The sequence below is a fragment of the Megalobrama amblycephala genome, linkage group LG14 (assembly GCF_018812025.1).
Source record: "Megalobrama amblycephala isolate DHTTF-2021 linkage group LG14, ASM1881202v1, whole genome shotgun sequence".
NCBI lineage: Eukaryota > Metazoa > Chordata > Actinopteri > Cypriniformes > Xenocyprididae > Megalobrama > Megalobrama amblycephala.
The window spans coordinates 51,115,781-51,142,433 of NC_063057.1; the positions used below are offsets into that span (position 1 = coordinate 51,115,781).

The window sequence follows — 26,653 nt, forward strand, 5'->3', positions numbered from 1 at the left end:
TCTCACCGTTGTAGTTTTCACTCTGCCGCTGGGCTGTGTACAAGTCCAGCCTGATTTATTTACTAACAGGTCACAGCCTTCATCCTCTAGACAGGGCACCATGTCACACCACTGCTTGGTCTTCACAATACGAGCTGTGGATCAAGACCAGAGAAAAGGTTAAGATGATATGATCAGGAAGCACAAAGCACAAATACAACAATAATATGCACATAACGTATGAATGTCTTTGCATTAGACAACAAAATATGAAACCCAGTGTAATTTATTTGAAATAAAGACAACACAGGTACATATTTCAAGACAACATACTTAACAAAACACTGTTAGGTTGGATCAGTATAATCAATAATATAGTGATCACAAATCAAAATAAATTTCAGTAGCCGCTAGACATCCCTAGAGATATAAATGCCCCCACTTTATGTGCCCTTTCGCCAACTCTGGGAACATATCAATAGTTAATGTCAAGTCAACTGACTTCATATATCCAATAAAAATCGCATTGACAGCAGTTGGTAATCATACAACACCAAATACTATAGTACAATATATGAACCTTTTCAGACTGAATGCATCACTTTTGATTCAATTTTTTGTTATTTAGCAACAAGCAAGTGTCAAAGGATTTAACTTTTCAACCCATCAGAGCTGTCCCTGCCTGCCAATTATAAAAGAGGTTACTGTAACACACTAAAATACTAAAATGTTGTGTATGACATAAAATGATAAATCACCCCATGGAAGCAACTTACTTGCTACAGGAACGTGAGAAAAGAAAAATTGTTTAATCCAAAAGGATGGTCATCAGTTTAAAGAAAGGTTTGTCACAGATTTCTCAAGTAGATGTATTGGAGGTTCATCATGGATGATCATTTTTATATAAAAGTAGGTCACTTTAACATACCAGCATTAGATTTAGCCCCTTTGGAGAGACAGTCACAGTTCCTGTTTCACAGGATAATACAATACAGGGCTGTCTCTTATTTTTATTTATTTATTTAGACATTACAATCATATAGCCATTACTTTAGAAAATTATATTTCAAACTTTTCATGCCCTTCAAAATGTATGTTATGTATGAAAATAGGTTTAAATAACTTTAACTGTATTTGGCTGTGTATAATAATTTAGAACCAAAATTAAGCAAACATACAAAGTTACAGTTTCAGGAAATAACCTAATAAAGAGTATGTTTATGCAAGACAAATATAATTAAAGTTGGATATGAATAGTCATGTCTGATATTTTTTAGATCCTGAAATGATTACAAATTTATTAACAATATATAATAATTTTATATGCTGTAACTTCAAAAATATGATTTTTCTTTTGAGAATTAGCATTTACATGCGGAAATCTTGACCTTCACTCAAAATACCTTGCTTAAACATATGCTCATTTCTTCCTGTGTGTAAAACTAAAAATTCTTTCTTCTTTTTTTCTTTCTGCAGTGTTAAAGATGGAAGATAATTAATTCAGTCAAGATGTTTTCCTTTTGCCCATTTGATTGACAGTACATAATAACATTACATCAAGACAAAATGTAATTGCCTTCCACTACACATATCAACATCAGTTAACTTCATACAAATCAAAATGTCTGATCTATTTTCTGAAAAAAAAAAAATCACATCTGTCAAGGCAGCATAAACTGCTATTTTTCTGCTGTTTTACTTTGTTTATTCTTATATGTCTCTTGCCATCTCTGAGAGCAATATTTAGAGGCAGGAAGAGAATTAGAGTAATCAGAGTGCAGGATAATTACTTGCCGATTTGCATTTTTGCCACTGAAGACTCTTTTGCAAATTTCAGATACCACAAGGAGACAAAAGGGGGCGCAATCAGGCCTAATTGTAGGTTCAATGGAGGAATTCAATGCGACAGTAATCAAGACAGCTGAGCAGCTTAAAACATTTGCTTCGGTGATGCTCAAATCTTGCTATGGATAGCAGAATTATCCTTTTACACATCTGCATTAGCATACATTAAACCAACTAGCAACCACACAGTACATTAGACTAACTAGAAACCAAAACAGTAAACAAAAGCAATTTACATGAGTCATGGCCAACGCACATACAATGATTCAGAAATGCAGCATTAAGCAAAGCATCCAAAAATGTACATTTTGTTATCATTTACTCACCCTCATGCCATTTGAAGCCTGACTTTCTTTTTCTGAATTTTCATAAATCATAAAAGAAGAAACTTTGAATAATGTACAGGTCCTTCTTTTACATACAATTACAATAAATGGAGACTGGAGTTTTTGCAATGTGCTCAAACCTCCATGTCCAGTGTGATGAATGAACTGAAACAATCAGCTCTGGGTTTTAATCTTTTTCCTCGAGGCATTATTTGATTTGATTGGACTATCAAAATTTGAAAGGTACTGTAATCTAGTCTATGGACTGACACACAGAAAATGTCCCAACTACAAGAGAGTTATCATTGGAAAAGATTTTCTGTGAAATCATACCTGTATCTGTGACAGCCCTGGGCTTGTTAAACAGAAAAGAACAATTGAGAGTTGGATGCTATTTTTCAGCCAAATCAGAAGAATTTGAAGTGCTCTTTGCCCTTTTGAGTATTCGGGTTTGCTGACATGGCTGAGATTTTAGGTAACACTTAGTTAGACTTTACACATACTGTACTTATAGAAAAACAGTAAATTATGCATAATTACAAGCAAACTGACCCTAAACCAGACCCTAACCCTAACCCTATAGTAAGTACATATAGTTAACTCATATCACTCAATACATTGTTGACAACGTGATTCTAAAATAAAGTGTATATGGATTTTGGAGGGGGTGGGGTTAAAAAACAGTTGCCAGAATAACTTTGTGATCCCTTTAAAAATATCTAGATTTGTGCACTGATTGCTCATAAAATGCAATTTCTTTCTCCAAACTCCCAACTCACAAATTATGGTTCTCCAAAAGCTAATCAAAGTCAGTTAAGAAGATGAGATTGGAAGTGTGGGCTGCACAGATGCCCTGCCCTTAAGATCAAGGCAGACAATGACAAATCTGCTCTTCTCAAGAAAGACTGGTTAGTGTGAACCATGCCTCAAACCCAAAAGCTTTCACATGACCTTAAAAGCTCATTTCAGAGATGCACAAAGCTGGAAAAGGCTATGAAAGAATTGCTAAAGACCTGTTCATCAATCCACTGTAAAATACCAATCTACAAATTTAATAATTCAGGACTTTTGCTACTCTCCTTAGGAGCAGACATCCTGCAAACATCACTCTTAGAACACAATGGACAATCTTGACTCTACCATGAAAGTCTTTATTGAACAAAAATGGCAGTAGGAAACCACGGCTGCCAAAAATACTGAAGCATGTCTCAATATGGATGTTCAACAACACTCCTGGAAATCTTGTTTGGACAGTTGAGACACAAGTTGAACTTTTTTGGCAAAAAATTCACAAATATTTGTTTAAAGGAAAAACGGCACTGCACAACAACAGCAAAACCTCTTCTCAACTGTGAAGCATGTAAGTAGCATCATGGTTTAGAGCTGCTTTGCTGCCTCAGGGTCTGGGAACATCACACTGAATTCAAACAAGTATCAAGACATTTTACAGGAGAATACTACAGAAGTTATTGGGTGATGCAACAAAACAATGGCCCAAAGCACAGACGTAAATCAACTAAAGAATGGCTAAAAAAGAAGAAAAATGTGTTTTCCTGAATTCTGACCTGAAGCCAATTGAGATGCTGTGGCATGACCCAAAGAGGGCTGTGCTAACAAGACAGCACAGAAATATTGATAAACTGTAACAGATTTGTGGGGAGGGATGGTTAAAAATTCGCTAAAGCAGCTACAGAAAACATTTGTTGGAATTTTCACTGCTAAAGGAGGATCTACAGGTTTCTACAGGTTTTTTCTTACTTTATCCAACCTGCACTGTAAATGATTACTTAATGCATTTAATGAAAATGTGAAAAGTGTACTGTTATGTGTTATGATAGTTATATCAGACTGTGTTTGTCTATAATCATGAGTAAATTGAGTAATACAGAAATTCTGATATTTTCAAAGGGTTCACAAACTACTGCATATGTTGCCGTACTGTGCGCTGGACTTCACCTTTTATTTTAATGTGACAAATTAACTACAACTGATGTTATGTATCATGTATATATCATGTAATACTGCTTATTGAAACTTTATTGCATAATGCCACATACTGCTATTTGAAACTTAATTGTTGCATAAATGCAAATCTTTCACTTACTATTATTTTAAATAGTAGTAATAGTATTTCTGTGCAGTATTTTTTAGCTAGTAGTCCACCTAGTAGAACTAATATAACATTGTATTAAATACAAAATAACTTCTTAGATGAAAACTGAACACCACTTGAAGAAATAAGCTTGCAATGTAACATACGACTACTTAAAATGTATATTGCCACATAATGTGTGCTATTTAAAACAAAAAAAAATGAGCAGGCGGAATATATTACACTCTGTACTCTGTAAGCAGTATAGTAGTTTTCCATTCCGAACATAATCTCTGTTCTTGGATGTCAATGCCTTAATTACAACATTGCTTGGGCGGAAACTCATGCAGAATTGGTAATGGAGAACAGTGTGATCAATTTAATACGGTAATATGCGCTCCTAGGCAGTTTGGTGCCTAGCAATTTGATTGAGATTGCCCGTTAGCACAAATTATTAATCCAACTGAACATAAAAGGAAAGATTGCCTGCTCAAACCCACCCTGACCACACGGCATTTAAGAGAAACCACATTACACGGTGCATGTAATCACAGTGCCCATAATCTGATGTCATACATCACTGACATGCTACTGTTGCCAGTTAATTTGAGCTATTGCAACATTTTAATCAATTTCCTCCAGGGTCACAACTTCCACAATGGGCCGTTCAAACTTCCAGACACTTTCCGTCGGTGTGTAACCACTCTCCAGGTGTGAGTAGAAGGATTCAAGGACAACGTGATGTTATAAAATAAAAACAACCTGGATGTAATCTGCCTCTGGGATGGGGCTAGACGCACAGTTCATCTGGAGGCGATAAGAGAAGGTATAACATCATTACACCCACACTGGGACACTCATCTTGTTGAAATGCTTTATCACACTCACGTCAACAGCCATGGAACCCTGGGTAATAAATCTTATCTAATGCTGTAGAGAAGCAAGGTCTGGCAGGAGAGAGTAGATATACAAGACGGCAAGAGCTCAGCCAGATCTTTGCATTTTAAAATGTGTGGAATCTAGGTATAGCCATCTGATCTAAAACAATAAAAATAAAAATAATTAGTATTAGTCAGTAATCAGTTTGGAATAGCGGCCATCTGAAAGGACTGTTGTTTAGGAATTTGATTCATGGCATGACGCTTCAATACATATGAAAGAACAATCACACGTGGCATTTCTTTAATAGCTCAATTGTTCTGATTAAGCAATGACAGCAATTAAAATAAATGAAGGCATTTACAGACTTCTGTTTAAGAACTGACTTTCTCTAGAGAGAGAGGGAAAAAAGACCTCAGATCACACATGTATCTCCTCTAGAGTTTCAAAGGAGATTGACAATTTCTCAAACTTTGCTCGTTTGGCAGAATAACAAAAATCTTACCGTAACAAGAGCCCACTGAGGCAAGCATAGTGAAAACCCAAGTGCAGTTTTTAAGTGCATTTTTTGTTTTTCAGTACGTTTTTTTTTCTTTTCAAAACTTGTACAAATAGAAAATAAACAAAGACTTGGCTTGACTAGGGTTGAGCATGAACATGGCCTTAAACTCACCAAACAGTACTGATGTTACGGTCTGTGCCGAGGCTTTGAAGCGTGTGTCGAGAAATCCCGGAAGCTTTCAGTGAAGCACGTATCGAAGCTTGTATCGCTTTCGATCAGTGACGTCATTGATGACGTTCGAAGCCTCGCTTCTGCCTGACTGGTTCGACTGGATGCAGTTCGAATCTTGGCGCGACATTTTGACAGATATATAAACCCATGGGATCCCCTCAGAATGTGTGGTTTTAGAATAATAATATCACCCCTCCTGCCTGTTATGACCAAAGAATTTGTTTACACACATTTGATAGCCCCATTCATTTAAAAACCAATACGTTTATTACACAGTTATGTTATACAATCATTATATACAACCAGAAAATACAAATTACATTCAAATAAATATATAAGTCTTTGTGGAAATTGATTTTTTCTTCACCGTTATTTCTAAGCCATAACTGCCGCAAAATAAAGTGTATCACAGATCACATCAGGTCATCTGTAATGTATCTACTTGTTTTACACTCTTTGACCACCAGGTGGTATTGTGAGCAAATGAAGCCTTGAGAAATGAACCCTTTTGTGAACCACTTGGCTGAAAAGCTTCAATGCTTCATGAGGCTTCATCTCGCCATCACTACCAAACAGTGGTACATAAATAAATATAGACAAAAAAAAAAGAGGGCTATTTATACACAGAGACTAATGACTAACAAGGAACAACCAAGAACAATCAGACAATGAACCAATGATAAACAGAGCAGAGTATCACATGACTAAAGCAACCAATGAAAACATGACACATGGACAAGGGAAGCACATGGCAGGATACATAAGGGCAAGAGAAGAGTCTTGTTCGACTTTATGCAGCGCCGCAAAGATAGGCTGCCGCCTGACAAAAGCAATGCATTCTGGTTAGAAAATGTGTCTGACTTTGATCGGTGCCATCAAAGTACTGCAAGAGCAAAAGGAGACCAGCTGCCTAGGTCAGGAGCTGCAGTTGCTCAAAATCAGCTGCAAAAGCCTTGATGACGACACACTTTATTCTCACTGGTCAGATTCTGTGATGACAAGGATGATGTGTTATGTGTTTTTTCATGTATTTAACTTGATATTGAATATCTGATATTCAAAACATGGGAATTTCAATCGCATCCACTTCTTTGTCTACAATCAACACAAAAATTGCGTGGTCTGCCATGAATGATGTTGGTTCTATACACTACAGAAAGCATGAAGCATCCGACCTGACGGCTGTCTCCGTTCTCCTCCCCCACCGCCAGATCTTGAAGGCCGGTGGCAGGCTAGTGTAGTTCATCTCGAACAAGCATTATCACTTGACAGACCAGGAAACGTGACTATGCCAAATTAAAAAATAAATGACATGAAACATGAACAAAACCCCACTCCAAACTTGACACTTACTATGAACTCTAACATCAGGAGAAATATTGGAGAAAATGTTGCAACTTAAATGAAACTGAGAACTCCAAGCTATAAACAAGCAATGTCTGAGCGATAAAATCTTCCTCTGGGAACTTTGCCAGGATATTTATGAATACTGTCACATCATATCCATCAGTACAGAGAGCAAATGCAGTGATAGATTTCTATAGACAATATAGGGCTTTTCAAATGTAATTTATGGTAAATTAATTCATAAAATTGTACTGTAATTATAACTTTTCTTTTAGTAATGACACTTCAGAGCTCTTTTCTAATTCATAACCTAATTTCTGGTTAATAATTAATAGCAGTGCATTAGACCCTGTATCAGTTTTGTAGTTTTATTCAAAGACACAGTGCCTCCATGCTCCAGTGGTCTGGTCCAGTCTTGTGTCCCTCAGCCTTGCTCTGGTGACAGGAATGCGCATGTTCTCCATTTCCCTGGCCAGATGCCCATCCTTTCTGCTTTCATGCATTAAGATTCGCAGCAGCACCGCTGCGCAGTAATGACAGCTCAAAGACCCTTTTAAGCAAATTTAGTGTGTCTTCATTTTTGCACAGGCGTTCCAACATGGCATGCCATTGTCAGTTCACTCTATCCTCTCCTTGTGGGTCATTGCTTTTTATTTCTTTTTCTCTTAATCTCTCTTTTCCTTGTCCAATCCTTGGTGTCAACTTTTTCTGGTTAGAATAGCACAGTTAGCCCCCTGCTAGTATATGTTGTACTACACTATCTGGTGGCAAAGAGCATCTTTCTCCATTTTCCCATGGCTCTAGAGTCATTAGTCATATGGCATTTAGGCTCAAGTGACTAGTTTAAAACAACTTGGCAGACACCCATGAGCCACCATAAGCGAAGAATGTAGATTTTCACAATCCAATCAGTTCCTCGTATATACAACTCATTCCCTACATTTTTCTCATTGAAAATTCTGTTCACTCACACAAAGAAAATGTGTTAGAAATACTGATTCATGTTTATTTTACAGCCCAGTCTCATTAGAAAAATATACCTGTGGGAACATTTTTGCAAAACGAATATACGTAGCGTCATGTATGTTTCTGTAACGAGGAGTCAGAAGCCATGGGATCCATGTGCATCTTTATTGTAGACAATCGTAGTACAACAGGCAAGGGTAAATCACCGGCAACAGCAGTATCACAGGCAAGGCAGAAATGTAACAAAGGGACAGGCACAGGGTCGGGGCAGGCAGCAAACAGAACAGACAATATCCAGATAAACAAGCAGAAGGTCAGATGGGCAGGCAGCAAGACATTGTAACAGTATAAATAATCCAAGGTTGTACATGAAGAAACAACACACACGAAAAAACGCTCAGAAATGTCAGCCATGGCAAAACAAGTCATCGCAGTAAGTGTATGTGAGAGTGTGTGTTTTATAGTCCACCGGATGGGGATCAGGTGAGCTCGTAATCAGCGGCAGGCAGGGTGATGGGAAATGAAGTCCAAAAGAGTTAGTACTCCAGTGATGGAGCCCTCAGGTGGTGATCGAATTCATGACAGTTTCAATGTGAAATATACAGAGCCCCGCACATGACATGCACGAAAAAAAATTAAATTGTGCGTACGATTTACTAATTCGTTCCCTCGATTTACTAATTTGTGCGCACGATTTACTAATTTGTTCCCTCAATTTACTAAATCGTGCGCACGAGTGTATTTACTATGTGCATGATTTATAAATCGAGGGAACGAAATAGTAAATCGTGCGCACGTTTTAGTAAATCGAGGGAACAAAATAGTAAATTGTGCGCACGTTTTAGTAAATTGAGGGAACAAATTAGTAAATCATGCGCACAATTTAGCCTACAATTTTTTTCCTGCATGTCGCTGCAAGCATGTTCAGCTTTTTTCCAAAACGGATGAACGTGAAAATTGTATGTTTTTATTACGTTGGTTTTATACGTATCGCCGCAGTTCTGATTTGAAATGTCCGGTAAGTGGTGCTAAAAGAGTAATGCTCCATTACGTTTTAAAATAGCGGACCACCAACACTACACCTAAACATACCCGATAGTGTAGCAAATGCGACATAAAAAGCATTCGTAATCAGGCCATTTTAGCTTGTTTTTGATCTCTCCTCTTTGAGTTCTTTTACCGTGACTTGTCTTTCATGGAATTCGTACCCAAGGCTTCCTCTTCCTAAGTACAATTCCGTACCAGCTGAGCTACCGAGCAAGCTTGTTATGTCAGAAAAGCGAAACATATTGAGCTGGTTAAGCGATGCAAAGTCCAAAATGTATTTGTTTACAACTCAATCACTTTGGTAAAAAGTGTTTTGAGATCATAACATAATACTATGCAACGAGACGTGAATACAAGTCTTTATTAATCCGTAATCTGACCCTGTAATCATAACTGCGTATGAAAACGATTAAAAGTGCTTGCTGTTTTACTGCCTCTAGTGTTCATTTCTGTTGGAAACTGCAGTGATATGTACGTATTGGTACGTATTTTGCGACTTGCAAAAACATTCCCACAGGTATGTCTTTCCATGAGACCAGGTTGTGATTTTAAGCCTGCCTAGACTGAACTTCACAGTTAGAGAAATCGGTAACACTTTACAATAAGGTCTCATTAGTTGGCATAATGTTAGTTAATGCATTAACTAACATTAATTAACAATGAGCAATACATTTGTTACAGTAATTATTAATATTTGTTAACATTAATTAATAAAAATACAACTGCTCATTGTTAGTTAATGTTAGCTGATGTCCACCAACTAATGTTAACAGATACAACTTTTGATTTTAGTAATTTTTAGTAAGTGTTGAAATGAACACAAACTAAGATTAATGAATGCTTTAGAAGTATATTTCATTGTTAGTTCATGTTAACTACTGGAACTTTATTGTAAAGTGTTACTGAGAAATCTAAGAAAATGCTAAGAAAAATTGTGAGTTGTCAAAAGTCGCCACTACACTGCTAGAGTGTTGAGGTTCCTTTCCATTTATTAAGGTGTTCTGATGGTTGTTTTTGGGTTGTAGGTGTTGTAGGTGGTTGCTTACTGACTCAAGTAAAAAAGGGCCCACCATCAAGTCTCTGATATTCTTTAGTTATGGCTTGGGTCCCTCCACTAGATTTCATCACTCATTTTTATTGTCTGGCAGGTTAACTATACCATCCTTCCTATCCAAAGCTAAATAATATTCTCTATAAAGTGCAAATAAAAACAATAAAATAAAAAAATGTTGAAATCTCAAATGGAGATGCAGCATCTCTTGTCTATTCATATCCACAGTTACTTTTTGTGGGATAAAATGAATTATTGTTTACAGACCTGTGTTCTGTACGGAGGGGACAGTGTATTTATCCTCACTGCTGTTTGGTAAATGCCAGGCTGAACCCTAATTGGCAGGCGCATTTGGCACGATGCTATTTGCCGAGACTGTCTGTCTGTTTGGTTCCGCCGTGGGCCCGTGCGGACCGGTGCATGCAGCCCGGCATCTGCAAACCTCACCCTGAGTGATATCATGGACTCACAGATGCGTGCTGACATTTCCCCCCTGCAGCAGGAGTAGCTCCGAGCCAACGGTGGAAATGTCAACCCCTACATGGGCCACACGGAATAAAATAATTTAAAAGTCTGTCAGTGCAAAGCATTGCAAGGAAAGCGACTGCAGTGTGAAGCCACACTGCGAAAAAGTTATGTCCTTAATTAGTATTTTTGGTTTGTTTTCCAAAAATATCAAGTCAAAGTCTAACTGAAGTCGAGGTATTCTTTTCTAGATAGTCTCAGAGTGAAACAGCTTCTCGGACAAGAACATTTTTGTCAATTGTTTGCTACTGCTGTGATCTCATGTAAGTCTCAGGTTGTCCCGCCCTTGCACCAGTAAACACATCATCAGAGAAGATGTGTGATGTGCACGGATAAATATTCAAATTTTATGGTTATTTCAAAACAAGATATATTTGTTAAAGAAATGTTTGTAAGATATTACGCCTTGTTTTCAGAGAATAAATATTTAACTCTGAAGTTATTTCATGAAGGTTGTATAATGTATCTTTTAGAAACAAACAAACAAAAAATTTAATATACTATTTCTGAAAACAAGTACTTACATAGTTCTTACGTTTTTAATTTCTCTTGTTTAAAGAATGTTTTCTTTTTTAAAAAAGTCATTAAATGGTTTCTTAGTGGTTCTTTTTTTCCTTCAGTGCAGTCTAATGCTTATCTGCCTTAAGATGCTGACTACTTTACAGTTATATCCTGGATCAATTTACATGTAGTAATTCAATAGCAGCACCCTGCGGTAATGTTAGTGGAGCTATATGATCCCTGTTATAGGCTTGGTAGCACCGAAATTGTTTTAAAGCAGTCTGTTATTATTAAAGGAAAGTAATAATGTCTAGTTCGCAGAAGTTCCCTGTGGCATACACATTTTTTGTTATTAAAGTGAAAAAAATTACATATGCACCCATTCATTCACATATAGACTGAAAACATTAATGCACATCCTATTCAAGAGGTTATGAAAAATTGTTTAACTTTAAATGTACTTTTTAACCCTGAAACCATTCATTTTCATCTTCTTTCATCTAAAAAAACAAACAAAAAACAGCATTCAAATCAAGAAATTATTTGAAAAAATGAATAAGGTTTGCACACTATATTATCCATCTGTCTTAAACTTTACGGAAAATGTAAACTTTTATTCATTTCCACACTGAAGTATCAAAATAAACAATATTAGTATATGATTTCACAAATAAATAATGCGACAATAAAACATTTTATGGAGTAAGAGTTTTTTTCTAGTGTACATTTAGACTCTATCCTGTGTTCTCTTTTCTTGCCCCATGGGCAGAGAATTTCTAAATCTACCCCATGACCCCATGTCCATGCACATTTCACAGCTCAATTCACACATTACTGAGGTGTAAACAGCACACATTCACACATTTCCTGTATTGCAGGCTGCAGACCTGAAGTACACATTTCCTTTGATTTATTACTTCCTGATATGTTTGGAATGAAAGATGAATTGTATTAAACTTACCTTCGCAAAAAACATTTAGATCAGTAATTCAACATTATCTATCCATGTTTATTAACACTTATCTGTGACAAACCCATTTTTTAGCAAACTCCCAATTACTGCAGCCAATTCTTAAAGAAAGTAACTAAATTCTTGTTGTCAAAATGATGATAGATGTTTTCCCTCGTAGGAATGTAAACCTCAAAATATGAGCAAACACCAAGCAAGATTTCCCCAACAAAAATATCTTTGTCATATCATAATAAATAAATATCATAAATGTCTTTCATTGTGAATAATGCAGTATTTATAATCTTTTTTGTTCATATTTCTATTAATAAATTACCAATGTAGCTAAAAATGATTGTAATAGTATGTCCACTGAAAAAAATGATACCAACTTAAAAAAACAAAACAAAAAAAACATTTCTTTCAGGACCACTATTGTCAAATATGATTAATAATGCATAGAGTTTGCACTGGCGGTATGGTTCTGTTCTGCACATCCATGCAGCCTAGCATGGATAATAGCAGGGAAAGCAGCAATAACCCCCTTATGTAAACAGAACAGAACCAACATATGCGGATATCATTAATGTCAATAATTGACATGAATTTGACGAATCAAATCCTGTACGTACCATTGTACCATTATATATATATATATGTATATATAATATTTTGATAGTCAATATTGAATTTAGTTCACTAAATTTCAACTTCAAATGACCTTTTTAAAAACATGCATCATATCTTTTATTATTATGTACTACAAAAAAAGAAATAAAAAAAGAATACAACCCACAATTAACTTTTGCAGTCAGTAAAGCTAGCCAGTGTGTGTTCTGCACATTAACAATCTGGTGTCTATTGTTAATAGTAAACTATATAACAACAAAGTTGTTTATTTTAATTGGTTCTATGTGGAATGTTACTTGCTTTTAGTCAAACTCAACAAGACAGTATTAAACAAAAAACAATGATTTTCAATTAGACCAATATAAAAAATGCACTTTAAACAAATGGCATGTCTTTTCACTTTTTTTTTTCCAGTGAAAACAATGCTTTAGGTGTCTTGGAATTTTACTTCTGTTGCTGTTCAACTTAATTTAAAGATACAACATTGCACAAATGTGCTGAGGCACACACATTCTTCTAAAGATCTCTATTAGGCATCAAGCTCTGCCCCTGTCCCACCTGCCCTTGATTTTCTGAAGATGGAGAATGGACCGAACCGGTCTCATAGGCCCCTGTGGTCTTGACCCAGTTAAGATGTTCTGTGACTGATGACCTGGGCTCAGACTCACAGACAAGCTTTATTGAGACAATAAATGAGCGTGGCATGCGACTGCAGGGGAAGGGAGAGCATTATTTATGTATTTAGAGTAATGCTTCGCTAAGCCTCTCTGTCGGATCTCGGTTCGGTGAGATGCCTGCATTTCTGCATCAGGCCACATTCCCACTTCATGAAAATGTGCTGAGCTTCCAGATCAGAATCTACTCCTTAACTCAGACCCTATTCCCCTGGCTTCCTTTTATCTCCCCATTGGGTTTGGAGGACATTTCCCTGCTGAAAAGATTAGAGCCACTTGTCTTGTTTAGCTGGTCTTCTTGCCAGGCCTGGCTGGCCTCTAGTTGGACTACTTGGTCTCCCAGTCTGACCAGTTTAAAAAATGCCCAGAATCACTCTAAAACCATCAAACATAAAATATCTACATATCTTTTAAAACAAAACAAGATAAACTTACTTGAGAAGCAAAATTTTGCACAATTTTTACACAATTTTGTTTATCTGTTTTTTTGTTTTATTCACAATAATTCAAAAATATTTTAATACATTTTGTTAGATTTGTGGCTAGATGTATTTTTTAAGCTATGGATGCTAATGCTAGCTGGAGGCAACCTCAAACACTACAACCAGTAAATTAATACATCACTTGACTTGTCAGGATCATAGCCCATCATCAAAAGTTAATCACCATAATTGGATATGCCCCACACACATAATGACATTTCATAATTATCTGTAATGGCAATGAATCCGGGCACTTAGTGTTAAGCAAGCTAGCTAATGTCAGGCGATAATGAAACGGTTAGGAATTTTAACTAAACTTTAACGGAATCAGTTTGAGTCGTAAAGGTTATTGTAGTTGTGCTGTAAGATTTGTCGAGGCATTAAGTTTCTTTGAGAATTACTTTTTAATGGGCCTTCTAGAAAAGGAAAGATCTCAAGACAAAAACTGACAAAACATTAACATGTAAAAGAAAGGGGGAAAAAAATCCTTGAAAGCTCAGGGTTATTTAGGCTTGATGTTGCTTGAATAAGTAGGTAGTTCAAAGAAAAATTCAAAGTTTAAACATTATAAGCCTTGTGTAGTTTAAAAACTTTTGAACAGTTCGAAGAGATTTGGCTGCTAGAGTGCTGCACAAGATAAGTGGGTTCGTAGAAATACAAATATTTTTAAATTATTTTAAAACAATTACATATCATTGCATAGTACAGTCTGTATCAAATGCTAATAAACACTACTCTCAAAGTGTATGATTACAGTAAAAATATATATGTTTTTATTGAACATTGATGGAGCGGCAGATTCTGTTTGAAAATAAATCATAAAAGTGGTTAATTTTGTTTAAAAATCTTATAAATGTATGAGGTGGTGAGCGGACCTTTTAGCCCACACATGGGGTAAAAGGCACAGTGCTGATACAAATACTTTAGCTAAAATAATATGTTTTTAATAACGTCTAGGTTAATACTTGTTCAAAAGAATCACTTTAGCAAAGTTTGTACTATTTTCTGTTTATTTTGATAAATAAAAGTATTCATTTTTGTTCAATAAATATACTGTCATTAAAATAAGCTTATATCTTAATATAAAAATATATTTTAAAAAATACAGAAACGAAATTACTTTAAAAAGTAAAGATTCTGAAAGCATTGAAGGAGATCCCATAGTATTTATTACAGATTTATAGTAGTAACAATAAATATGATATTTTATTATATGATTAATATAATATTTTTAAATATGATTGTTTCATTATAAATATGGGTATTTTCTCTAAGATGGATACCCAATTTGATATATGATATTTGCCATCTGAATCTAACCATGTCATGTCAACAAATGGAAAAGTCATCAAACTATGTATTATCATGTTAAATATGGTGTCTTTTGCCCTAACATCAGGGGCGCTTTTTACCCCAAATACAATACTTATACATATTCTTCCGTTATTGAAAATCTGTTGCTTGAATGACCTTGAAAATAATTAAGAAGACCTTTGTCTGAAAATATAAACATTTATCAACAACATTTAAAAAAAAACATCAAATATTAGATCAAACTATCTCAGAATCAACTTTGCGTTGCTGCCCGCGATCACGTCAAGGATCAGACAAATTTACACGTGCATCTTGAAAAGCGGATATTTAGGAAAGTGCTACGGCAAGTTTCTGTGTCATCTAGTGGTTTAGAGGAAAATAATACCAAAGGTGCCTTTTGCACCACGCTGCCTTTAGCCCCGTCCCCGTCCCCGTAATAATAAACAAAATCCAATTCTGTGTAGTACACAGTAACCAATATATAGCCAACCATTCTTTCTTCCTTTTTAACCACTCATAATGATTACAATATGCTGGATTCACAAACATCACCACTGTTTGCCTGACACAATTATCCTATTTATACTATTACAGGCCATGGAAAGCTGGAGTTAAACACACAATGTTTGTGTACAAGTGATCATTTGTTAATTAAAAAATCTGTTTGAAAAAATGCACCTTCTTTTTGACACTAATATGGCACATTTTTGTACATAGGGCACAACTGCTTCTCGTTCTGTGGCACTCTCAAAATGTTTGCTCTTTTTTTTTTTTTGGTTGGGCATCTTGACTAGACCAAAACAGCAGCATTGGCTCAACCACTGGTGTGAGTTTGAGGCATGGTTATCTGTTATTGGGTGGACCTGACATCATGAGCTCTGTCATGCACCATCTTGGCATTTGCTCTCTAAATTCTAAACAACTAATCAATAGCTTATTTGTCAATAGAGTCTTAGGGAAAAGTTTTTCAGAGATCTACTTTTTCCAACCAGATGAGACAATCAATTTGCCTTCCACTGAGACCCTGTTTGGAGAGATGGAAGTTAGATGTGTTTTTTTTTTTTCTGTGTTCTGTCTCTCTCTCATTCTGTCGTGCTCTCTCTCTCTCTCTAAGCATTTGTAATGCTCTCTCCATATGCCAGAGCTATCCTTTTCTCTCTGGAGAGGTCTTCTGAAATACTCGGAGGAGAATGGAAGCATTTTCCGGCTCTGTTCCACTCTGATGGCACTTTGTGTTTAAATGGAGAACAGAATGTTCCTGTCAGAGGCCCAACCCTTACCGGGACTGGCAGGTGTATTATACCTCTCGCTACAATGTCCCTGGACAAATTTAAAGGCAACTCAGCCACTTGCACAGCAGTAGCTCCCTAGGTCAACTACCTGCATGTTTATCTTTTTGATTTTCTACGTCGTCCATCCCCAGTCTCCTTACACACATGCACTAAAGCAAACTCAGAGATTCAGGACTGAAGCTGCTTTTTAAATCCACAAGCTTTCAATCTCACAAGTCAAGGTCATGGCGCTCTTCACTCAAAAGCCAAAGCTAAAATAACTGAATTTGCAGTGGTTGACATCTTAGTGACCAGTGTTCAGGTAGCTATTTTATTTCTGTAGCCTGCAAAACTACAAGCTACTCACAATTTAAAGTAGTTTGTAATCAGTTGATGCAGCATCCACATGTAAATTTTGCACTGCTTTATTATGGATTAAATTTGCAATACACACAAGCACCAATGGTGGCACTATAACCCAGTCAACATGTCTGCACTGCAGTGACACAAGCCTTATGGAGAAGCAGTTAGATACACTACAACTGACAAAAAACTGTTTATGGGGGAAATTTCTTTTTAAATATATAACTTATTATAAAAATTATATTAAATAGTATGACTGTTTGGCAAAGTTTTTTATGACTGTTTTTTCTCACTAACTCCACCCACCATTGCTTTTTATCTTTAGTACAAACAGCATTTTACTTATTTACATTCTGTGTGAATAGCATCTATCATTATTTGCACTTATTATAAATAATGCTAATTATACTTGGTGCAAATAAAATCTATCACTGTTTACACTGTACTGTAAATGATGGAAGCTTGTTTCCGCCACTGAATAAAAAATAAAAAAGGTAATTGCGAATTTTTATTTCGCAATTGTGAGAAATAACATAATTGTGAGTTATAAAGTCAGAATTGTAAGATATAATCTCTAAATTACAAGAAAAACGTCAGAATTGTGCAGTTGCGAAGAATACTCACAATTCTGACTTTATTTCTTGCAATTGCAAGTTTATATCCTGCAGTTCTGACTTTATAGCTCACAATTGTAAGAAAAAAGCTAGAATGGTGACAAAAAGTTGCAATTATCTTTTCTTTTTTTCTTCTTTTTTGTTATTCCTTGGCAGAAACAAGCTTTCATAGTAAATAGGTGTCACAGTGTGGTGTACTCAGGAACAGGCCGAAGACCCAAAAGATGAATCCAAACAAAACTTTAATAATAACACTCAAGAATTAGGTAACAGGCATGGAAACACACGTTAACATGACGGTGACCGAACAGAGACTGAAAGCAAGTGTGCATCTTAAATAGCAAACAGAAACAAGACAATTAATCAAACACAGCTGGGACAAATTAACTCATTGAGACAGACAAAGGAGTGGTGGGAAACTGAACAAAGGAACATAGGAATGTGTCAAAATACAAACTGAAAGTCCAAATAAAAACTGAAAACATGACAATAGCATGTACCTAACTAACTAACTAACTAACAAACTAAATAAGCGCACCTGGCACAACAAGTTTGAGCAGCTTCAAACTTGAAATAAACACAAGTAATAAAACAGTAATAAATAATAAACATAACTGCATAAAAAATTATAAACAGAATTTTTAAAATATATTTCGATACAAAAAATGTAATTCTCAGTGACATCTGAGAAAACTAATAAGTGATGACTTAAATAAATTGTTGAATCTTTTTTTTTAACATACTGACTTGCTGAAGCAAATCAAAAGCGCTGTAAATTTGATTTGATTATTGCTTTAACTGACTTGGTACAGCTGTGATTACAATACAATGAGACAAACATTATAACTTTGAGATGCAATATTATACAACATTTTGTCAAGCTACAGTTCTAAATGGCACATTACTGTAAAAACTACACTGTTCCTGAGCTTCCGAGCAATTGTAAAAATTGAAGAATGTTAAGCATCACTACCTTTAGTTAGTTACCTCCAAATGCTGATGCTGACACAAATATTGAGTGGTATTAGTGTATGGCATCTATTGTGCAAAAATAAGTGGTTTATTCAGAACTCCTGACCTTTTTATTGTTACTTGTACAATGTGAAGTGAAAAAGATCATTAGTGTGGAAATCACTACAAATGTCTTCACTAAAGCTACAGTGACAACTGGCTGCGCTCCCCAAAGTCCAATCACCAGACCTACTGTAGCTCAGGGTTGCCTCGGCAACAGAACTGTACTTTCTGCAGAGCTGACATGAGCTCTTCCACTAAAAGTACTGCAAACCAAACACATGCAACACTCACTGTTTCATGCTTCCCATACATTACGGAAGATTAGAAAATAACCCCCAGTGGGCCACAGAGACCGTGTTCACAATGTGTCCATGGAGGTGAGCTCCCTCAGGTCCTGCCTTTGTGCTTCTTCGCTCTGCCTTCTTATACACTCTTTTGTGTAATATTAAATAGTTTTAGTTTTCTCAGCAGTTTGGAATGATATTAAAGGGTTAGTTCACCCAAAAATGAAAATTCTGTCATTGATTACTCACCCTCATGCCGTTCCACACCCGTAAGACCTTCGTTAATCTTCAGAACACAAATTAAGATATTTTAGTTGAAATCCGATGGCTCAGTGAGGCCTCCATAGGGAGCAATGACACTTCCTCTCTCAAGATCCATAAAGGTACTAAAAACATATTTAAATCGGTTCATGTGAGTACAGTGGTTCAATATTAATATTATAAAGCAACGAGAATATTTTGGTGCGGCAAAAAAAACTAAAAAAACCCAACTTATTTAGTGATGGCCGATTTCAAAACAATGCTTCAGGAAGCTTTGGAGCGTTATGAATCAGTGTATCGAATCTGCTGTTCGGAACGCCAAAGTCACATGATTTCAGCCGTTGGCAGTTTGACACGCGATCTGAATCATGATTCAATACACTGATTCATTTGTGCTCCGAATTTTCCTGAAGCAGTGTTTTGAAATCACTGAGCAATCAGATTTAAACTAAAATATCTTCATTTGTGTTCCGAAGATTAACGAAGGTCTTACAGGTGTGGAACGGCATGAGAGTAAGTAATAAATGACAGAATTTTCATTTTTGGGTGAACTAACCCTTTAAGAGGCTGTGCATGTTTTTGCTTTGAAAAAAAGATGAGCAATTTACATTATATTCATAGACTCATTTAATCAAAAGCTCATTTGTGTAATAAACATATTACTAAACAATTTTTTTTTTCAGCAACCATATTTTACATTGGAATATATAAATATATATATGTATGTATGTATGTGTACAGGTGCTGGTCATATAATTAGAATATCATCAAAAAGTTGATTTATTTCACTATTTCCATTCAAAAAGTGAAACTTGTATATTATATTCATTCATTACACACAGACTGATATATTTCAAATGTTTATTTCTTTTAATTTTGATGATTATAACTGACAACTAAGGAAAATCCCAAATTCAGTATCTCAGAAAATTAGAATATTAGTTAAGACCAATACAAAGAAAGGATTTTTAGAAATCTTGGCCAACTGAAAAGTATGAACATGAAAAGTATGAGCATGTACAGCACTCAATACTTAGTTGGGGCTCCTTTTGTCTGAATTACTGCAGCAATGCGGCGTGGCATGGAGTCGATATATATATATATATATATATATATATATATATATATATATATATATATATATATATATATATATATATATATATATATATATATATACACACTATATTGCCATAAGTTTTGGGACGGCTGCCTTTACGTGCACATGAACTTTAATGACATCCCATTCTTAATCTGTAGGGTTTAATATGGAGTTGGCCAACCCTTTGCAGCTATAACAGCTTCAACTCTTCTGAGAAGGCTTTCAGTGTGTTTTAGGAGTGTGTTTATGGGAATTTTTGACCATTCTTCTAGAAGCGCATTTGTGAGGTCAGGCACTGATGTTGGACAAGAAGGCCTGGCTCGCAGTCTCCGCTCTAATTTATCCCAAAGGTGTTCAATCGGGTTTAGGTCAGGACTCTGTCAGGCACTCATGTTGGGATGAGAAAGACTGGCTTGCCGTTTCCGCTCTAATTCATTCCAAAGATGTTCTGACTATCAGTTTGATGTCAGGACTCTCTGCAGGCCAGTCAAGTTCCTCCACACCAAACTCACTCATCCATATCTTTATGGACCTTGTTTTGTGCACTGGTGCGCAGTCATGTTGGAACAGGAAGGGGCCATCCCCAAACTGTTCCCACAAAGTTGAGAGCGTGAAATTGTCCAAAATGTCTTGGTATGCTGAAGCATTAAGTGTTCCTTCCACTGGAACTAAGGGGTCAAGCCCAACCCCTGAAAAACAACCCCACACCATAATCCCCCTCCACCAAACATTACACTTGGCACAATGCAGTCAGGCAAGTACCGTTCCTCTGGCAACCGCCAAACCCAGACTCATCCATCGGATTGCCAGACAGAAAAGCGTTATTTGTCACTCCAGAGAACATGTCTCCACTGCTCTAGAGTCCAGTGGTGGCGTGCTTAACACCACTGCATCCAATGCTTTGCATTGCACTTGGTGATGTAAGGCTTGGATGCAGCTGCTCGGCCATGGAAACCCATTCCATGAAGCTCTCTAAGCACTGTTCTTGAGCTAATCTGAAGGCCACACGAAGTTTGGAGGTCTGTAGCTATTGACTCTGCAGAAAGTTGTCGACTTCTGCGGACTGTGCGCCTCAGCATGCACTGACCCCGCTCTGTGATTTTACATGGGCTACCACTTCATGGCTGAGTTGATGTTGTTCCCAATTGCTTCCACTTTGTTCTGATTCCACTAACAGTTGACCGTGGAATATTTAGTAGTGAGGAAATTTCATGAATGGACTTATTGCACAGGTGGCAACCTATCACGGTACCACGCTTGAATTCACTGAGCTCCTGAGAGTGACCCATTCTTTCACAAATGTTTGTAGAAGCAGTCTGCATGCCTAGGTGCTTGATTTTATACACCTGTGGCCATGGAAGTGATTGGAACACCAAATTCAATAATTTGGAGGGGTGTCCCAATACGTTTGGCAATATATTGTATATAATGCATATTTATATACATTAAATAAATGACCAGTAAAATGGGCCGCCTTGTACAAAAAATTGTGTAAAAAAGTGACTTTCACGGCTGTGACCATGTTGCATATTGTTATTATCCTAAGACCCTGAAAGCAAGCTCATTAATATTAATGATGGTTGTAATTGTTACAGACGACTGGGGATGTACACTGGCTCCAGACAGCTGGAGCCTTCGGCAGCACGTCACACCATGGCACAGGGGTTCTTGATCTCCGGCATAGGGACATCTCAACGTTTATTTTTAGGTACAGGGAATATCTTGGCTGGGTAGAGGCAGAGAGGTATTAAACTAGGGCTAATTACTTGATGTTCGGTCAGCGTGCGGTTTACCACGATGTGACATTGTGGTGTGACAGTGTGTGAGTCTCCGTCACTGAAGCAGAAAAAGCGGTCACTTTCTCTTTCACAAAGATTGCCACTATTAAAAACCTGCTAAGCTTTGACTGACTATGTGTCTATGGAACCTCGTTCTGCGAGTCAAATAAACCTTAGCTATGCTGTGGTTCATTTATTTAGAGAGAAACTTCCTGAGTGGATGTATTCAGGCTAAGTGCTCCATATATGGACTTTAGAGGTGGATTACAAGGGCGTTCATCGTCTCTTCCTCAACCCTGTCCTCCTCCTCAAGTTCACCTCAAACCTGACACTGACGGAGCACACTATTAAGTTAGCACACTAAGCACTGAGTTTGTTATTATAATGGTCCCCACTTTGAGCATCTAACTTAATGTAAAAAATGGGAGTCTGCCTTCAATATTAATCCAAACCTGATTTATACCCTCTGCTTGCAGCAAGAGATGTCATTTGTATTCATTTGTGTCTCCTTTTGGAGCATAGATTTGTTTCTTTTGCTCCTTTCATATGCTTGTCACCTTGTTGTTGATATCACCCAGCAATGATACATGGCAGAATGTGCTTTTAAAAACTGGCCGGTTAATTCAAACAATGTATGTGATTCTCAGGTATAGCAATATTTGTTTCTTTGGTGCATGGATGCATTTTAATAAACACATGATAACTAATTTTATGCCCTGGATGTTTTCTTTGCACTTACATTGCATGTACTTCCTACATTTAGAAAGCCGAGTTAACTGATATTTGTCCCCTTTCTCTAAATATCACTTTCAGATGGCACACCCAAAGTCCATGACCATGTAAAGCATACTTCATGCAAAAATTGTGTAATTCCAGGTCCATTAAGCAGATCAAAAGGGTCAACATTATTAAAGATTATAAAGAAAGAAAATGTCTTGACTTCATTGGTAGTAAACATTTATAGAAATGCTTTACTTCTCCAGTTAAAGCATTCACCATCAATGCTAGAACACTGCTTTTTTTTCTTTTCTTTTTTTAAATAACAGACATGTTATTGTGATATCCTCAGAAAACACATGAGGTTTGAATGACCTCAATTTTTACACAGCAAAGAACAATTAGATTTTTTTTTAAAGCTCTGTGTGTAATGTGTTTAGTAGCAAGCCTCTGCAACTTTTTTTCTTGTCACTTTCAAGCATACTTCTCAGGGCATAATGGTAAGGGCATTACAGTAATGAGCATCTCTGCCCATAACCTTATTTTTCCTTTCCACATCCCTGCCAGTTAAGCCTGCCCAGTGCTGGTGACATATGAGATATGAATTGTTTAATACCACCTTGCCAGTGCATCAAAGGGTAGCATTCTCAGGATAATGGCCTCTTCATCCACCACCCATCCGGCAAACATCCTGTGCAACTGTACTAACCCTCACCAATAATGCATGACTAGTCATAACAGAAGTCACAATGCAACTGCCAACAGCTAACACCCATCTCTTGTGAAAACTAAATGAAAATTTAAAAATAAATTCTTAATTGTATTGAATGTAGTGTACTTCAAATCTTAAAAGTACATTTTTAAATTACTTGCAGATAATATAATATTAAATAAAAGGCCACTTAAATGTACTTAAAGAGAGTACACTTTAATGAATGTTTCTTAACCCACTCAATGCACTTTGTTATAATGTCAATAATGAATAAACCAAACACTATCTATTCACTATAAACAAGCATTAGCAAAGCAAACCACGATATATACAAAAACGAGAACCAACAAACTGAACAGAAAACTCGGGGCTATATACAGTATACCAGGGACAAACAAAGTAAACTAAACAAAACACAGGTGAAAACAATGGGTAACTATGGTAACTAACAAGGGAGGGGACTGAGGGCACATTTACACGACAACACTAAACTTACAACAGAAAAGTTTTTCACGTACAGATGACAACATTGTGAAAATAAACACAAATTCGTCTTTTTGTAGTTTACATGGAGATGTTAGATGTTTATATTAGTGTTTAATGTTCAGTTATGTTGGACGTTTCGATGAGTTTCTGTAACGATTTTGAATTTTGTGGTTACCATTATGCAGAAGAGTGGTGCTTGTGCTTAGGCTGTGGGCACTCAGTCATCAATACTGATGTTGCTACTGATATCAGTCAACTTATGAAACAAAACTGCCTGTTTGAATGTAAGAAAATTAAGTTAATAAAAAAAAATCAGGTTACTAATGTTATAATGTTTAGTTAAACATAATAGAGTATATTAATTTGACCTAAATCAACTAAATTGTGTTGACCCAACTAAACTAATTTATTCTTAATAAACTAAATTAAATTGTCTTCAAACTTTCTTTAATTACATTAAGTAAGGGTAATGAATTCACCAGAAACACAAGAACAAAATGAAAACTAACAAATGACAAACCAGTTTGTTTCTCTACCTGGACTGTTTGCATACTCTAAATTTCAGCTAACTGCATCTATTATAAATTTAAACTAGCAGGCCTATATTTTTTATTTAATTGCAATTTGCATGCAATTAAATGTCCGAAAACATTACATTCAGTTCAAACTTAACTTTATATTATTTCTGTAATAAGTACTCTTTTAAAAAGTATGTTTTAGTGTACTTTTTTTCACAAGGGATCTTGTGGCACCAAATAGATATCCATTCCTCTTTAACGACAGGTGGAATGCAGATATGCAGATGGGAATGCATACTTCGTATATTTTAAAAGACATAATCTAAAATAAATATAATATAATATAAATATAATATAATTTAAAAGACATAATCTAAAAATATAGTCTTTTTTGGCCGAATGGGCTTCAGATGATTGCATCTTACACAAGCATAGCTTTCAAATCCACGCTCAGTAGTAAATAACACATGAGAAGCTAGAGGTACAGAAAATTGCAGATTACATCAAAGGAAAGTGCACAGGTAAAGCACAATCAGACGCTGTCAGCCAGAAGAAAAACACTGTTGCTGCTTTCACAGCACCAAGTGCAATGAGAAGTCCACTTTTGCCATAGCTCCACGAACTCCTGCTCTCTTCAGGACCAGAGTAATTCCAAACAACCCATAGCCTTTTACTGTAAAGGTCCAATTACTCTCCAGTCCAATTAGAGACTCACTCTTCACATGCACAAATAGCAACAGAAGTATGTTAGCAATACCATCAGCCAAGCGTTTAGGTGTACATTGGAGGTAGAACAAGCTGCTGTGGGCCAGTGGACTGTCGTCATCACTTAAGTACATATCAGAAAGGAGGAAAGTGCAGTGGAAGTACTCTAGAACCCTATGAGAAGATGAAGAACTCTGTAATTCAGTACTCAGAATAAATTTTAAAAAAGAGAGACAGATTTGATGCAATAGAGACTCTAAATGGAGTCTCTAGAGGGCAGAACTGCCAGAGTTAATGTAAATAATAAACTAAAGATTTTGAGGCAAACACTGGACACAACGTAAAAAAAAAAAAAAAAAAAAAAAAAGAGAGAGAGAGAGAGATGAAGTGGATTCCTAAGTGGATCTGATGGTGGCTCAGTATTCTTGTGGGCCAAATTGGAACAAGTTGCCATTTTAATCGCAATTGCCATTATCTCAATTGATTTGTTTGGACAAAAGTATTCCAAATTTCAACTTACCTCCATCAAATGGACTATATTTATTATGAAACTTTGTTGTAATATTTGGAGCTTGTCAGTGACTGGTCACTATATTCTTGTTTATGTGGAAAAGCAGCTTTGTCATTCAGCTCCCATTCTGTTCCACAGAAGAATGAATGTCAGGGGTTTTGGAACAATATGAGGGTAGACAAATGATGACAAAATTGAAGATTAAACAGATAAATAATGGATAAATCCTGAAACCATCCTATATTGTTTTATGTCTTTATAGATGTAAACATGGAGGAGTACACAAGCGAATCCAGACTTAAGATCGCCTTGATTCTTTTTCTCAGCGAATAGCAGAAGAACAAACACTTTCCTGCTTTGACTCTCCTCATCTATTTCTCTATTAGATTTATGACACATGCTCCCATTTTGAAAACACTCCATTTTTCAACTTCATCATTCAACAGTCCGTGTCTGACAAACTTCAATATTAATGATGCTTGTTTATATCCAGATCGCTGAGTAAAATCCTCCTTCTCAAAGTTTAATTTCCTCTCCTCTGCACTTTGCACTTACAATTAAATTTTGACCACTGCAAACTGACCCCCCCTATTTAAAAAATAAGTCCCTTAAATGTTATGTAAAAAAAGAAAGAAAAAAAGACCACTGCACTTTGTATGTACTTTGCAAGACTCCCAACATTTCATTTTGACATCCATAGGAAGTTTTATCAACTTTAAAATGAAAGGTCTTAAGAAGTGCGTACATAGCTGTGCTAGTTTTATCACTTAAGAAATATTTTAACTACTCAATGTTGCTTTAATTTTGACCAACCCTAAAACATAGTATTGGCATGCATGCAGAATGAAGGCACTGACAGAACTTAGGCAAGAAACCTTTGAAATCAAAAATTAAGAGTAATTGTATCTTATGAAAACATTTTCAGCACAGTTTCTTATGTAGTTTACACTTAGCATTGTTGAATTGAATGTGGAATA

General features: G+C 36.1%; 1 protein-coding gene across 2 annotated transcripts in view; it reads right to left on the reverse strand.

Annotated features, from left to right (window-relative positions):
- The window catches only part of tafa5a (TAFA chemokine like family member 5a), a 173,061-nt gene that overhangs the window by 20,372 nt on the left and 126,036 nt on the right, over window positions 1–26,653 (reverse strand). For both annotated transcript variants that reach the window (XM_048155009.1, XM_048155010.1), the window contains exon 3: window positions 7–134. In XM_048155009.1, the coding sequence (XP_048010966.1) occupies window positions 7–134 (128 nt within the window). The remainder of the gene's footprint in view (window positions 1–6; window positions 135–26,653) is intronic.